Here is a 14,411-nt window from a genome sequence, read left to right on the forward strand (position 1 = left end):
ATTCCTTAAATGATCTTGACCATTTAAAACCAAGACTGGCATTCCCTTATCACACATCATGCCCTAAATGAATTATGCTCACTTAACCAGTATATATTCAAATACTGTGCTCAGGGAATGTAAATCAATAGCAGTCTAAGTAAAACATCACCAGAAGGGAAAAAGTAGAATGCAACAAAGTAATATAAAATCCAAAGAGAAATTGTATTAAATTATCTATCACACAGACATCCTCCAGGCACTTCAATAATCCCTAAATTTGTCATCCAGTGACTCGATTATTTAATCAGCCTCTAAATGGTGAATGTTAAGTACACAGTAGGTAGTCAATAAATAGTTGAGTTGTTTTAGAATAAAGATAATTATGTGGAATTTTTAAGTAAGCTCTCATATTTGGGATTCAATTTGTAACTGTTCCTCAGAAAAGATATGACCAGTACGAAAGCTGGGAAAATAGTCTACCTGCCTACTGACTGAGCTTATCAGTTTTTTAAATCCTTTAGAAACCTAAACTTACGCAATTTGATTTTCTTGTCATTTCTTTCCCTATACTACCAAAACTGATGCTTTCTTTACTATTTCAAACCCATCATGAAATTGCTAAACATCTAAAATTCAATTTGCCACATTACTGCTAATTTGAATAATGGCTGAATAAAACACAGGAAACGCTGAAACAGCATTGATTTCTAAAACATTTTGCACTTTCCTCCTCCATCCCTGTAAAGTAAAGCTTGGATGCCACGCACAATTACACAAGAAAATCAAGAAAGCCATTACATTCAGCATTTTGTCATGATCATTGTTACCATGGCAAAAAGTGGGCTTAGCTTAGCACAGCTGCCACAGGCGAGGTCCACTGGCCTTTTGTAAAGCTGAGTAACAATATAATGCCAAATTCTGTAGCTGGTCACCGGTTTTACCCTAGGACAAGACTATTACCCACAGACACTACTGTCTCCTTCCTTAAGGATCTGAGCCAATGTCATTTTATTATTGTATTCTTACTGTTGGCCAGCAGTCAAGGAACATAGATAATCTAGGAAGTTTACCACCTGACACACTTCCTGTTCTAAGGGGGAAAAACAATGTGTTGTGTGAACACTTGAGACCACAATAATAGAAAAATCCAAAGTTTCGATGGTTGCAAATGACAATTTCGATATTGCAAATGACAATAGGGTTGTGTTGGAAATCACACAGATTTGGGAGTGAGAGAGAAATGCAGACCCACGATAACTAGCTCTACAGCATAAGCTTGGTTATCTGTAAAATGCGGACAAAAGTAACTTCCCAGGCATGTGTAGATAATCAATAAAATCAGGCCCTCCCACTCCTTTCTTAATGCTGAGATTTCCATGTCTTCCGGAACATTAAGACAAGTTGGTAGGTAAACTATTCTCTGTTGTTGGAAGCTATACTATTTCCATCTTTCACATCATTTGGATACTTTCCTCAGAGAGCTAAGGATAAGTTATTTTAAGGTCTGACAGTAAGCATAAATTTCATAGCAAAAGGATAAAAGTTCAGTGTCAATACTGTAATATACACCACATCTTATTATCCATATTTTAAGTGACGCCAATATTATCATTGTAAAATGAATGAAAAATGGAATATATACTAATTTCGACCTTATGCAGAGATTTTTAGTTTTAAAAAAATGAAGCAACACTATGAAAACGGAGAAGTTTAAATGATCTGAAATAAATACATTAATCAAAACTCTGTATTTACTACAAACAAAGACTACTAGCATTTTTACCAGCTAAACAAAATATTTTTTTCTAATGAGATTTCAGCTGAGTATCGTTTATCTTAAGAGCAAAATAATGGGTCCTTACCTATTCCAGTAGCTCCAAAACTGGTCATGCAGGTAGGCGTGGTGGCTACATTCATCACCAAATGAGGCTTTGCTTTCAATCCAGTGAATTATGTGTCCTTCTACAGCTAAGGGACAAAGCATTACTAATATACGGAGAAGGGAAGGGAAGATTGAAAATTCTGAACTCTGCACGGGCCGCTCTATGCTTCACATTAATGAGCACAGGCTTAGTTTTTACCATCATCTATAAATGTAATTACAAAACACACTGTATATGTTCATTACAAAGAACATTTATGTGACAATCATATCCCTTTGATTTTCATTATATTCTTCAAAACTCCCTTTTCTAGTTCTCAGACTGCCTGTATAACTCAACAAGTGACATGTCAACCAGACCAAAATGAGTCTGGCTTTTCAACAGACCTATGTTTAAGGAATTTGAAATTTAGAGAAATACGTTGAAAATGACAACCAAAATATCTTTAGAAAACATGTTTTCCCAATATATGTAAAAGATTTTAAGACAGAATTCCTTTGAACCTAACATTTTCTGCCTTTTAAAAATATTTTCTACCTATTCACCCATTTACAGTATTATAAAGCTGATATTAACATAAAAAATTAAAAATTACACCCCTTTTCTCTAAAAACAAATACATAACAGAGTTGAAGAACTTACCAACTGGTACTTGTAAAATAAAGTCTGGTGTTTTGTCATAACCCTTTGCACGGAGCTGATCTTCATCTACAAGAAGAACAAAGGCAATTTACTTAAAACACTATTCAATTAACAAGACAGGAATATATTTGTTTTTATTTCTTAACTATGTATAAAAATTACTACCGCAGTCATACATATCTTCCTTATGCATGCAGTGCTGTGTCAGAATAAATGAACTTCCTTAACAACCCTGAAGTGTAAATATGCTTCAGATATGCATCTTTATTTTTTCTGCATTTTTGTTATTACAAACATCACTAATTCAAGGTGTCATACACTACCTTTTTTGTAATTGAAAATACGCCGAAAAAGTAATATGCTTACTGATTTTTTTTTTAAAGGCTTTCACTACTGTGAAAATTACAAATGTTATCGGCCAATATTGACAATTTTATAGCAAAGGCGGAAGCACAGTGGCCTTTGCAATTATGGAAAAATGCTTTCAATAAAAAAATTAAGGAAGAAACTATTCCTACACACCAGAAAGGAACAAGGACAATGAGATCACCATAAAGAATGAGTTATCCTGCTTAATTCCTTTGATAGCTATTGTTTCTGGCATTTACCTGAGTTTTATAACAATATATAATTCTGAAAAGCAAACAGGCTTTAAGATTTTTTTTTTCTAAGTCTGTTTGATTTCTTGGTCTCCTGTAAATATCAATGATCTATTCAGAAGGAAAGAAGGCAGGAACACAGGAAGCTGGACAAAGTTGGAAAAAACTAGCAAGGTGCTTGTTTAAAAAAAAAAAAAAACCTCCAATATTTTCTAAATGCTGTCCTTGACTTCTAATGGCATTACAATGTGATTTCTGAAATGGGGAGTTCTCCATTAGATTTTGGAGTGACCTGGTCATTCAATTCCAGACATGGCTTTATGTCTTCACCCAACCTCAACTAATGGCCCAACCAAGTAACAAGGAAGGCTGTGTGGTCTCTTAACACCTACTGGGCTGTTGACATTGTCATGCATCCCATTCGCCTTCCTGCATCACCTTTGATTAAAATTAATGGCCCATTCCCAGTGTTGGGTAGCTTATTTCCAATCCATTTGTCAGCCCAAGACAGTGGTTTCATGGCCAATGTTCAGAAACTCTGTTTTAGAACACTGTTGTGCACATCTTGAAAGGTCAGCATTTTAAATGTAAATAACCTTTTAATGACAAGACACATATTTAAAGTAGACATTTAAGTTAAATCTTGTTAAAAGTCAATATCCTTAAACTGTCTAGATTTTCAAGGACTGGTGCCACTATTCAAACCAATCTCCCCTCCTTAAAATATAAGAAACCTCAAGTTAACTATCAAGTTAACGAAATACAAATTAAAATAATACAACTTTAAAAACAAGAGAATTTGGAAAGTGGGCTGTAGATGAACAAGACTGGACAAGTTTCTGTCCTCTAACTATACTCTGACCACAATGAGAATATTTAATAGAAAAGGCATTTATTAAAAAATCAACTCCAGTGCCTTGAGCTGATGTTTCAGTTAGCTGATGAACAGTTTTAAAAGCTATGGTGACATTAAAAAAGATAGATTAATATTTCATTAAAACTATCCTAGCTTCATCAACCTTAGCAGATGTTAAAATCTGTTTCAGAAAGAAAAATGATTAGGTTTTTGATAACAGTACAAAACAAAATTGGAAAGGTCACCAAGCAATCCAAATGTACTCATTAAAATCCCTTTAAAAGACAGATGCTGCACTCCTGTTCACGGCACCAAAATTACTAGCATCATATCTGTGATTTAAACTACATGGCTCACTTAATATGAAGATTAAAAATCCCAAACCCCCAAACCTGAACATAAAACACAAAGTGTGGCTGGGGACACTTCCCATCTTTTTGTGGTAAACTTCAATGAACTACAACTGGCTCATTCTCTGTTTTTCTCTCTCTCACATACACACACCCCTGTCTCTCTTTTTCCTTCCCTCTCACTCTTTCTCTCTCAACAAGAAGCTGATTCAATAATAACTGTACCCAAAGGATAGCATTTGGAAGTCTGTGTCACCAGCAGTGATATTTGACTTCTATTTTTTAGAATAAAGAGGTTATCCCAAACATCTGAAATACTATGTATTGGGCATCTTCTCCTTCCTTTAATTTATTTACTAAACTCTCATTGCACTATCTCCTGTTTCAACCATTGGCTTGCTTCCTTCATCCTAGATCTAAGAAAGAATGAGGTAACAACTTGGCAAAGTTAAGAAGAAATGATGGTACCAGGGTAGGAAGCAGCATTTAGGAGTGAGTGATGTTATTCACCTGTTCTAAGCCCCGGAACACTTAATGTCCCCAAAAGATAATTGAGTAAAATACACGTGCATGTTTAACAGTATCCACGCCTTTACAAAGCCTATCTGGATTGACAATAATTTTCTTTCTTAATTTAATTCCCTACATATCAACAAGGCCCAAAGGCACCAAATAGGCTCAAAGTTCAAGGTTTTATGGGATTAACTCTCATTGTTATCTTTCATCCTTGGTCCCCAATGTCTGTTCTACATGTTCATCTGAGGTTCACCTCAATTGTAATTGTAAAAAAGACAGCATCTCTTTCCTTAGTACTGATGTGAAAATTCTTCTCTGATGTCAAGTTTTTTTAAGATGAAGTCTCGCTCTGTTGCCCAGGCTAGAGTGCAGTGGCACGGTCTCAGCTCACTGGGTGGATGGTGGAAACCTCCATCTCCTGGGTTCAAGCAATTCTTCTGCCTCAGCCTTCCAAGTAGCTGGGATTACAGGCACATACCACCATCCATGGCTAATTTTTGTATTTTTAGTACAGACCGGGTTTCCCCAAGTTGGCCAAGCTGGTCTTGAAATTCTGACCTCAAATGATCCGCCTGCCTTGGCTTCCCAAATTGCTGGGATTACAGGCGTGAACCACCATGTCTGGCCTCAATTATTTTAAATAACACTGGAACTATCCACTCCATAACATTTTAGTAGAATTCCCCCCACAAAACCCATCTGTGCCTGGTCCCATTGTTGGGCAACTCTTTTTTCTTTAGCTACTGATCTGTTGATATGTATTATTTATCTCTTTTATAGTCTGTTTTACAATTTATGTTTTTCTTATAATACTTTGCATATATTTGAGCCAAGTAGTTACTTATGATTCTTTGAATTTTCTAAGTGGAAACTAGATGTTTAAGTAACATACACTGTTTCTTCAAGTTTCACTGTTTCTTCAACAGTGATATAAGCTGTTTTCTTCAAGAAAAAAATGATAAAGATTAAAAACAAAATAATAATAATATTAATTAGAATGAAAAAAAGGTAATGGCAATAATATGAAATAGTACTTTTAGTATGCCTTCCCCAAATGGTTGGGAGTCAATATGAAACCAATCTTCAAATCCTGCCTATGTGTCTTACTCAGTGAATATAGCAGATACAAAGCAAGGGTCTTCTGGTTTCAGGTATACATTGAAAAACCCAATATATTTCATAACCATTAAGTTAATGTCATAGTTGAAGTATTCATTTTCAAAAATAATATAGGAATGTTAGCACTTAAAAGCAGATCTGTTAACCTTCAAATTCACAAAACACAGATATTTAGATAATGGGTACCTCGGAAACATTTCTGAACTAGTAAAATTGTAGAGATTACTAGTCCAGCATTCCAATTTATACACAATATAACTGGCCTAGAGAAGTTAAATGGCCTATCAAGACCTAGATCTCTCAAATCACTTCGGATACAGGATAAGTGCCATGTCAACCAAGTTCCAGTTGGTCCCAGCAGACCATATGCCATTCTTAATTATGCAAATATTTAAATTTGATCGAATGTAATATTTACAAAGTGGGGGAAAATTTATTTTTCTCTTGGAAGATCTTGAAATATAGGACAGGTGGACTGCCATTTGTGAGATATTTAGCTAACACCTGCCTGAAAAGGAGATGAACTAGATAGCATCTTGTTTGCTAGCACGTCAATGGTCTTCTCTCCAATTTATCTTAAATAAACCAATAAAACCACATCCAAAAATGATGTTAATTTTTAAAAACAATCCTGGTCTTCATTTATTTTGAAGTTGTTAAGGCTGTTTTTAGAGGGCATTTTTAAAAAAGAAATTACACAGGCATAAAGAACATTCTGAAAGTTTAATTTCTCTGGCCTTTGAATTACCCTCTTCTCCAAATACCCAAAATATCCAAAGCAATTAAGTACTAATTACACAATTTCTTTTCTTAAAATAAAAGGCTGACTTTGAGTCAGCAAACAAAACACATCTGAAACTAGTTAACATATTCTTCAGAATCACAGGAGGCGGCACGATGACTACCAAGAAAAGGTTTCAGAGCTTTGGGTTTGTTTAAGTTTTATATTTTAAAAGTATAGTCATTTCCATAAAAGTCATGCAGAACTCCAGTTCACAACATCTGAAAATAAAAAGTCACATTCTGACATGCCGTTTATCTATGAATCTGTAAAAAGTTTTCTAAAATGCTAGATTAAAATACACTGTATGGTAAGAATCTTCTTAATACCTAGTGCATCTTTACTAAATTGGGGGAGGGCAAAAAAGACATGTATCAATACATATTAAAATTATAGTGTATCTTTTCTACTCTAGTAACTAATTTTGTTTTACTGTGTTTTTTTCAAAATACTGTATCATTAAATATTTGGAGTTACGACCTTCGTTATCTGTATTTTTATGTTCTCTAAGAATAGGGTTCACAGCCTTTTCTATACAATTTAAGAAGTCTGTAAAGTTTCAGTAATAGGTATTATATGCTATGCAAATCGACACGGAACAGACATGCATTTAATGGGGAGACCAATAACACAGGTAAATGAAATCTTTAGAGAACTCAAAACTTCATTATAGCTGTTAGTTTCAACCTCTTCCCCCAAAGCCTCTTATCAAAGCCAACAATAAGGAATAAAACTGACTGCTCTGACCTTGTCCTTTGCTTATGTCTTTAGGGGATAATACTACTAGTGAAAACTGAAATGCCTTAAAGATAGGAAACAAATGAGAGGTCAAGAAGCTGGGACAGCATAGAGAGGCTAGGTAAGCAACTGGTAGCTGTGGAGAGGCACAGGACACAGACATCAGCAAATAAAGTAAAACTCTTCTATATTTTATACCAGATTACGCTAAATCCTTTTCACTGTAGATGAAGGGACAAATCAACATGGTAGAATAAAAAGATGCAGGACAAGTTGTTGAGAGGGTAGTAGCAAGGCCAAAGGACAATTTGTTTAATCATGACAAGGGAAATGGACAGTCACTAGAGACCCTTCCAATTCCAAGATTCAGAGGAAAGGCTGAATGTTGGCTTTTGTCGCCCTGGTTCCTTTAGCTGTAGTCACTGATGTTAGACTGTCTTGCTGGGCTAGCTCCATCTGTCACCGAACCAGTCTCAATGGAGGGAGGCACACTAGCAGTTCTGAGACATAAAAAGGATCTCCTACACAGGCAGATGTGCACATGGGTGAGTGTGAGCGAGTGCACACATGCACAGGACCATAGGTGTCAATTCGGCAATCACAGTAACAGGTTTGAGCCCTAATGCCTTTTGGTTATGGGGAGTAAAACCCTAGCCTGTAGCTAATTCTCTGCAGGGAGAGGGAGGTTTTTGATTTTGCTGTCCTGTATTGTATGTCATCCTGTCTGGCATTGCTACCCTGCTCTCACAATGTGATTCTCATGAGTGGGCAGTCATGTGACCCCAAATCACCCCACCACAGGACTGGACAGACTAGCTGATCAGATTCCTTTCTGAGGTTTTTTTTGGTTTTGGAGACAGGGTCCCACTCTATTGCCCAGGCTCCCAGGCTTAAGCAATCTTCCCATCTCAGCCTCCCCAGTAGCTGGGACAACAGGTGTACACCACCACACCTGGATGTTTTTTATTTGTTGTAGAGTGGGGGTAGGGGGGTTCACTATGTTGCCCAGGATGGTCTCAAACCTCTGGGCTCAAGCAATTCTCCCACCTCAGCCTCCCAAAGTGCTGGGATTACAGGTGTGAACCACTGCACCTGGCCCTTTCTGAAATTTGTTATGTGGCAAAAGAGAATCACTAACTGGGTTCTGGGATTACAAACTAAGGATTAAACCAACTAGCCATCACCAGCAATCATCTTTGTGACCTGACAATAAAGCGAACATAGAAAAGAGTAGAGCCCAAGAAGGAGAGAAGACAGTAATCACATTGTTTTGCCTTCTGGATTCTATTAAGAGACACACCAGAAGGAAATCTCTCCTTTGGACTTCCCCAGTATATATTTAAACCAATAAATTCTCCTTTTGTGTGTGTATAGTCTGGTTTGATTGGATTTCTGTCACTTACAACCAAAATAGTTCTAACACATGATTAGAGACCCAAAAGCAGATGATCCATGGACATGAGCTAACTAGCAAGAGGAGTGGTGAGGGAGGGCCAGGAGCAGGGAGCACACCTTTATAAGTGATAGCGACAACTCTTCTTCACAATTCTAGGGAGCTGAATCCCCAACTCAGCCAGTAAGATAACAAAGTTCCAGAAAGTATTTCATCTTCCAGGAGCATCTGTGTTTATGGTCCTTTTCTCGGTCCCAGGAAGAAGGGTGCACAAGCCCAGTCAATAAGGAGAATAAGTAAGAAAGTCTCTCACCATGACAATCTCTTCAGAAAGAGGAGAACAGGACCCAAATTCTCCACCTCCCACTCCCAATTTCATGTTCCTGTTACTCTAAAAACGGCATCACATTTTCAACCTTCTGATAGACAGGAATTTAAATGGTGGATTCCTTATGAAATACCCAACCATCTCCGTTCCCTTCAGCCTACATAATTGTATGTTTTATTTCTGGTCTCTTACTCTCTGCCGCTGAACAATCTTGGTATTCTAAATCTCATCTGCTCCTGCTGCCTATCCTTTACCTGAAGTTATAATCCCCTGTTTGTGACATCATAATCACCTAGCCAGCAGAGTGTTGTTGCTTCAGGTGAGGAATAAAGCAGCAGGGGCAGATGAGCTCTTAGAAACAAAGATCCTAATTTCTTACACCAAGGGACATCATTCACTAAGTCTATTTGGCTTTACAGATTATACTCTCTCAGAGTCCCACAGTTATACATGAATGCTACACAAGCACCCCTGTAAAATTTGCTAGTTTGTCCAAACATGGGGGTGAGGCTGAGGCAGGGACACAGCAAATGTCTCTCAGGTGTCACTCAAAATAATTGTTAGCATCCACTAACAGGGAAACACTCACTGGAAAGAATAAAATATCTTCAGAGCCATCCCTATTAGGCCAAACTTAACAAGAATTTGCACCAGACAGTGGCTGTGGCAGTCACTAATGAAAGTCCCTCCAACCTGGAGATACGCCAATCCATAAAAGATGGATAGTTTATCTGCAGTCTTTGGTATGAGCGCTTTCATATTTTATCTAACAGGGCAAACTGTCTTCTTGTCTTCTCATTGTCACTATTTTCTTTTTCTTTCCTTTTTGTCCAAAGCTCTTAAAAAAAAAAAAAAAAAAAAAACCAGAACCAAACCAAACAAAACAAAAAAGAAAAAAAGAGAGGGTGTAACATAGCAAAATATGGTCTCATTAATCACTTGAGAGAGATACAAGTTAACATATCTCTACCAGTAGATAAAATACATTTTCTGTTTTGTCAATATTAGACATGGAGCAAACCCTTAGCAGAGGTAATGGGATGATCACAATGCTTATTGTTCAATTTAAAGTTGAAGAGTTTTTTGTGCAGCCAAGCCTAGGAGTGGGCAGCAAGTTCTTCATCTCTTTTGAGATTTTAAATGCTGATTATCTATCTATCTATCTATCTGTCTAAGTTAGAGACAGGGTCTCACTCTGTCACCCAAGCTGGAGTGCAGTGGAATGACCACAGTACACTGTAATTTTGAATTCCTGGGCTCAAGTAATCCTCCCACTTTGGCCTCCCAAGTAGCTGGGAACAGGTGCCTGCTACCACACCGGTTAATTTTTTAAAACATTCTTTGTAGAGACTAGATCTCCCTATGGTGCCCAGGCTGTTCTTGAATCCTGGCCTCATGTGATCCTCCTGCCTCAGCCTCCCAAAGTGCTGAGATACGGCCAAGAAATATTAATTATAAATTACTTATCCTTGGAAAGAACTACTGACATGTACTCAAACTTATCTTCAATTTTCCCAGAAGGCTCCATGTTTTCATCAACTTACAAGTTTCTTTAAAATTCTTACTGGTGTCTGCCCACAGCAAGTACTTAAAAGAGTTGTTAGCTACTGGCAAGAGAGCCAACCCTATGAGGTCAAGCGGCCATCCTAGAAATACACTATGGCAGGAAGATCCCAGTGAGAAAGAACAAATGATTAGGTAAAATTCCATCACTATTTCAGGAAAAAGCAGCTCATGAGGCAGCATCATTTTCTTCATTTGTAAAGGGTAGTGATTGATATTGCTATGATTTGTAACTGTCTTTGAAAGGTTTAATGAAAGTAGCATAACCGCTTTGAGTATTTATTTTCATTATCAAGACAGTCACGTGAATACCTACTAGGTGAGATGCATGCTCACTGGATCAGAAAGAAAACTGCATTCTCATTGGATCACAGGGTGCCTGGCTATGAGCATTGGGGGCACAGCACAGAGCACTTATAATCAATCACTTCATACTAACTAGTGTAGTTCCTGGCATGCAGAGAACGCACCAAAAGTTAATTGTAAAGAATGAATAAATAATGAAGGGAAGAATTACATGGACTCTCTGAAATTGCTAGAAATTATCTGTGTTCATTTGTAGCTTGTCTCCCTACTGGACCATAACCCCATGAAAGAAGATACGTCATCTGACTTATCTAGTGTCTAAAACATTATCCAACTTAGTAACTTATTTTTGAAATAAATGAATATGTGCATGAAAAATATTTTTTAGAGAAACGAACGTCATGTATTCAACTTTGACCTGTTTTAATATAATATACTTATGTGTGGAAGTACAAATTGGATAAGTTTAAAAGACAGGATGAACTCATATCAGTACATTCAAATCTTCAATGATAAGAACACATCTTTTTTTCTTTCCTATAGTGCCCGGCTAGATCTTGTGCTGTACAATTGCTCAGGATGTAGTTACAAACCAAGACAATTTAAGAAGGAATCAGAGAAAAAGAGATTTACTTTTATTTTTCCTTTCTATTGATAAGAGGTCAGATAAAATATACATTTTATAAAATAAATACAGAGCACAATGTGTGGAAAATTTAAAATGAGTAAAATATTTTAGGGACAGTCAGAATTCTTAAATTAAGAAGGGTTAATATATTAAAAAATGAGAATATTTATCATTTGAATGTAGTCCAAATTAGAAAACAACAGAGAGAGAGACAGAGACAGAGACAGAGACAGAGACAGACAGAAAGGGGGAGGGAAGGCTATTTTACTTCTACTTAGCAAAGGATCAAAATAAACATGTTTGCAATGTCTCTGCAACAAAATTCAAGGTGTACACATGTAAACAAGAAACAATACAATTAGTGGGCTATTTATTTACCAGTATTTTTTCCACAGTTGGCTTTAAAATGATCTATCTAGGTTTACCTGGCACAATACTTTTAATCTAATTAATCTCTGTGAAGCCATATTTATTTATAAGTTAAAAGGACAACAACCCCATTACCATATTCCATACAAAGTTTTCAATTTACATGTTTCAACCACAAACATATTAATTCAGTGCTACATTAAACTACAAAGAATTAACAACTTGTTTGTATGCTGATGAGGAAATACTTTAAAACAGGACTAGGGTTGCATAAACTTCCTATATCTCATTTATTTTTAAAGATCAATTAAATATCCTCTTTGAGTGTGCTTCCATAAAATAATTACTTCTAGATTCTAGAGCACAGAGAAACAGATGAGCCTCATGAATTTCAATTTTAAGTCCCCTTTCTGTACTTGTTTGCAAGTAGAGATGACCCCTGGACCACATTTTTACACTGCTTTTGTCAGCCATGGTGAATCCAATCTGACACATTCAAGTTCAAGTAAGTTGAGGACCAGGACTAAGCTTAGCCCACATCTACAATCTTTGCTTTTTTTCCCAGCTGGGATCGGCTAGTTCTCAAGAAGGAAGCGGACAAAAGCTAGGCCAAACGAAGAAATGGGGCTGAAGACCTGACTGTCCATAGGCTGATGGTGCACAGAGAGTGATGCTAAGCAGCTCTGAAAATGACGCTGCTTAGTTGGTGGCTTAAAACAAACAAACATCAAAATAGACTTAGCCATGCCATATTGGCCACTATCGAGTAATCGCTGTGATCATATATTTCATAATACTACCAGAACTACCAGGTTCCAAAACATATCTCATAGTGCATCATAGGTCTTTCATTCCAAATGGTTCTGAACTATTACATATTTTCCTTTTGATTAGACTTTTAAAAGGTGATTTCTTCCAACTTACCCTCTTTCCATAGGCTGAACAATTCAACTGTCCCCATATGAAAAAACTTCCTGCTTCTACATACTGAAATTTAATTTAGTGACTTGAGAACACTTTCCTAATTAATCAACTTTCTTTAACCCTAACTAGAGGATATTTATGATATCTCCAAGCTTCAAACTAAAGCAATCTTGTAATACATTCATTTTTATTCTACAGTTTATTAATAAAAATATCAAACATTAAGATTTAGAATAGATTCTTTATAGGACTTCATTAAACACCTCTTCCTTACTTGAAATTTCTCTGCATTTGGTTTTCCTTGGCCAATTCCTGGCCCATTTTGGAACAAAACTTATGTAATCCAATGTTGTTCTATTTTTTGTGTATGTCCTAAAATAAACATTGTGCAGACTCTTCAATATCTACATAAAACAGATCTGTATAAAAATAAAATGACTTATATGAGGCCTTTACAAATTACCACATTTAAAGTGGAGAAGAGAAATTAATTCATTGTAGAGTACTTTATGGTTTCTGTGATCACTTATTATACGTCTAGTCCTTTCAGGCGTAATTTCTAATGCTTAAGGGATGTTGAAAGAAATAATAATCTGTAATACACAAACACATGAATACATGTGGGATTTTTAAACAATCATAATAAATCCATGATGTCAATGAACGTTTGGCATGAAAATAATATAAGGCTTAATATTTTGCATTCAAGTAAAAGTACTATTCGGTTCCATATAAGAGACAAATATACCGAACATGAATTTCTCTAACTGTTCTTTTTAATATATAAGACATTTCATAGACAATATTTCTTTTGTTTCTTTTTCTCATAAGGCCTAGATTATGGTTAATATCTCATGATACCAAAAGTAATACTGCAACAGATATTAAAGCATTTTTTCAGCCACTTATTCTATAAAATATTAATTGCAAGCCTGTGCATGTGCTGTATATATAGGAGATTAGGTAACTGAGTTCCTGCTCAGTTCCAAATCAATAAAAGATAATATGCACAGCATCAATCATCACTCACTCTTCCTTTAGTGGAAGATTTTTAAAACATGTATTTAAGCACTCATGGAGACAACACAAGCTAGGGAAGATGTGAATACTACTTACCTAGGAAGGACAGGTTTTTCTCTAGAAGCATGTCTCTCAGCAGGACTTCATGCTCATGACCAATGGCACTGGAAGTTTCAGTTAAGGGGTAACACAGGCGGAATTATACCAGCAGGAAATGCTAATATCAGGTCTATACTTTGAGATGAAATGAAAAACTGAGGTGGTTTTAGCAGCCATTTTCACCCTTAGTCCACAACTTTGAGGAATGAAATCTCTATACACATCCCCTTATTTAAACAATTTGACAGCATTTTTCTATAATTTTTTAAAACTCTTTTTCTTTTTTCTAGAGACAGGGTCTTGTTCTGTTGCCCA

The 14,411-nt window shown here is 36.2% G+C and overlaps 1 protein-coding gene and 1 long non-coding RNA gene across 3 annotated transcripts in view; one reads left to right on the forward strand and one right to left on the reverse strand.

The window, feature by feature from the left end:
* CUNH15orf41 (chromosome unknown C15orf41 homolog) overlaps positions 1-14,411 on the reverse strand; it is a 227,978-nt gene that overhangs the window by 102,594 nt on the left and 110,973 nt on the right. For both annotated transcript variants that reach the window (XM_032261221.1, XM_032261220.1), the window contains exons 8-10: positions 14,094-14,161; positions 2,508-2,573; positions 1,845-1,950 (exon numbers count right to left, since the gene is read on the reverse strand). In XM_032261221.1, coding sequence (XP_032117112.1) covers positions 1,845-1,950; positions 2,508-2,573; positions 14,094-14,161 — 240 coding nt within the window. The remainder of the gene's footprint in view (positions 1-1,844; positions 1,951-2,507; positions 2,574-14,093; positions 14,162-14,411) is intronic.
* LOC116538709 lies at positions 2,311-12,009 on the forward strand. Its single transcript, XR_004263759.1, has 3 exons — positions 2,311-2,321; positions 8,445-8,457; positions 11,938-12,009. It is a non-coding gene; the product is annotated as an uncharacterized LOC116538709 (long non-coding RNA).

Source organism: Sapajus apella, unplaced genomic scaffold (assembly GCF_009761245.1).
Source record: "Sapajus apella isolate SASKATOON/1434 unplaced genomic scaffold, GSC_monkey_1.0 scaffold122, whole genome shotgun sequence".
NCBI classification, from domain to species: domain Eukaryota; kingdom Metazoa; phylum Chordata; class Mammalia; order Primates; family Cebidae; genus Sapajus; species Sapajus apella.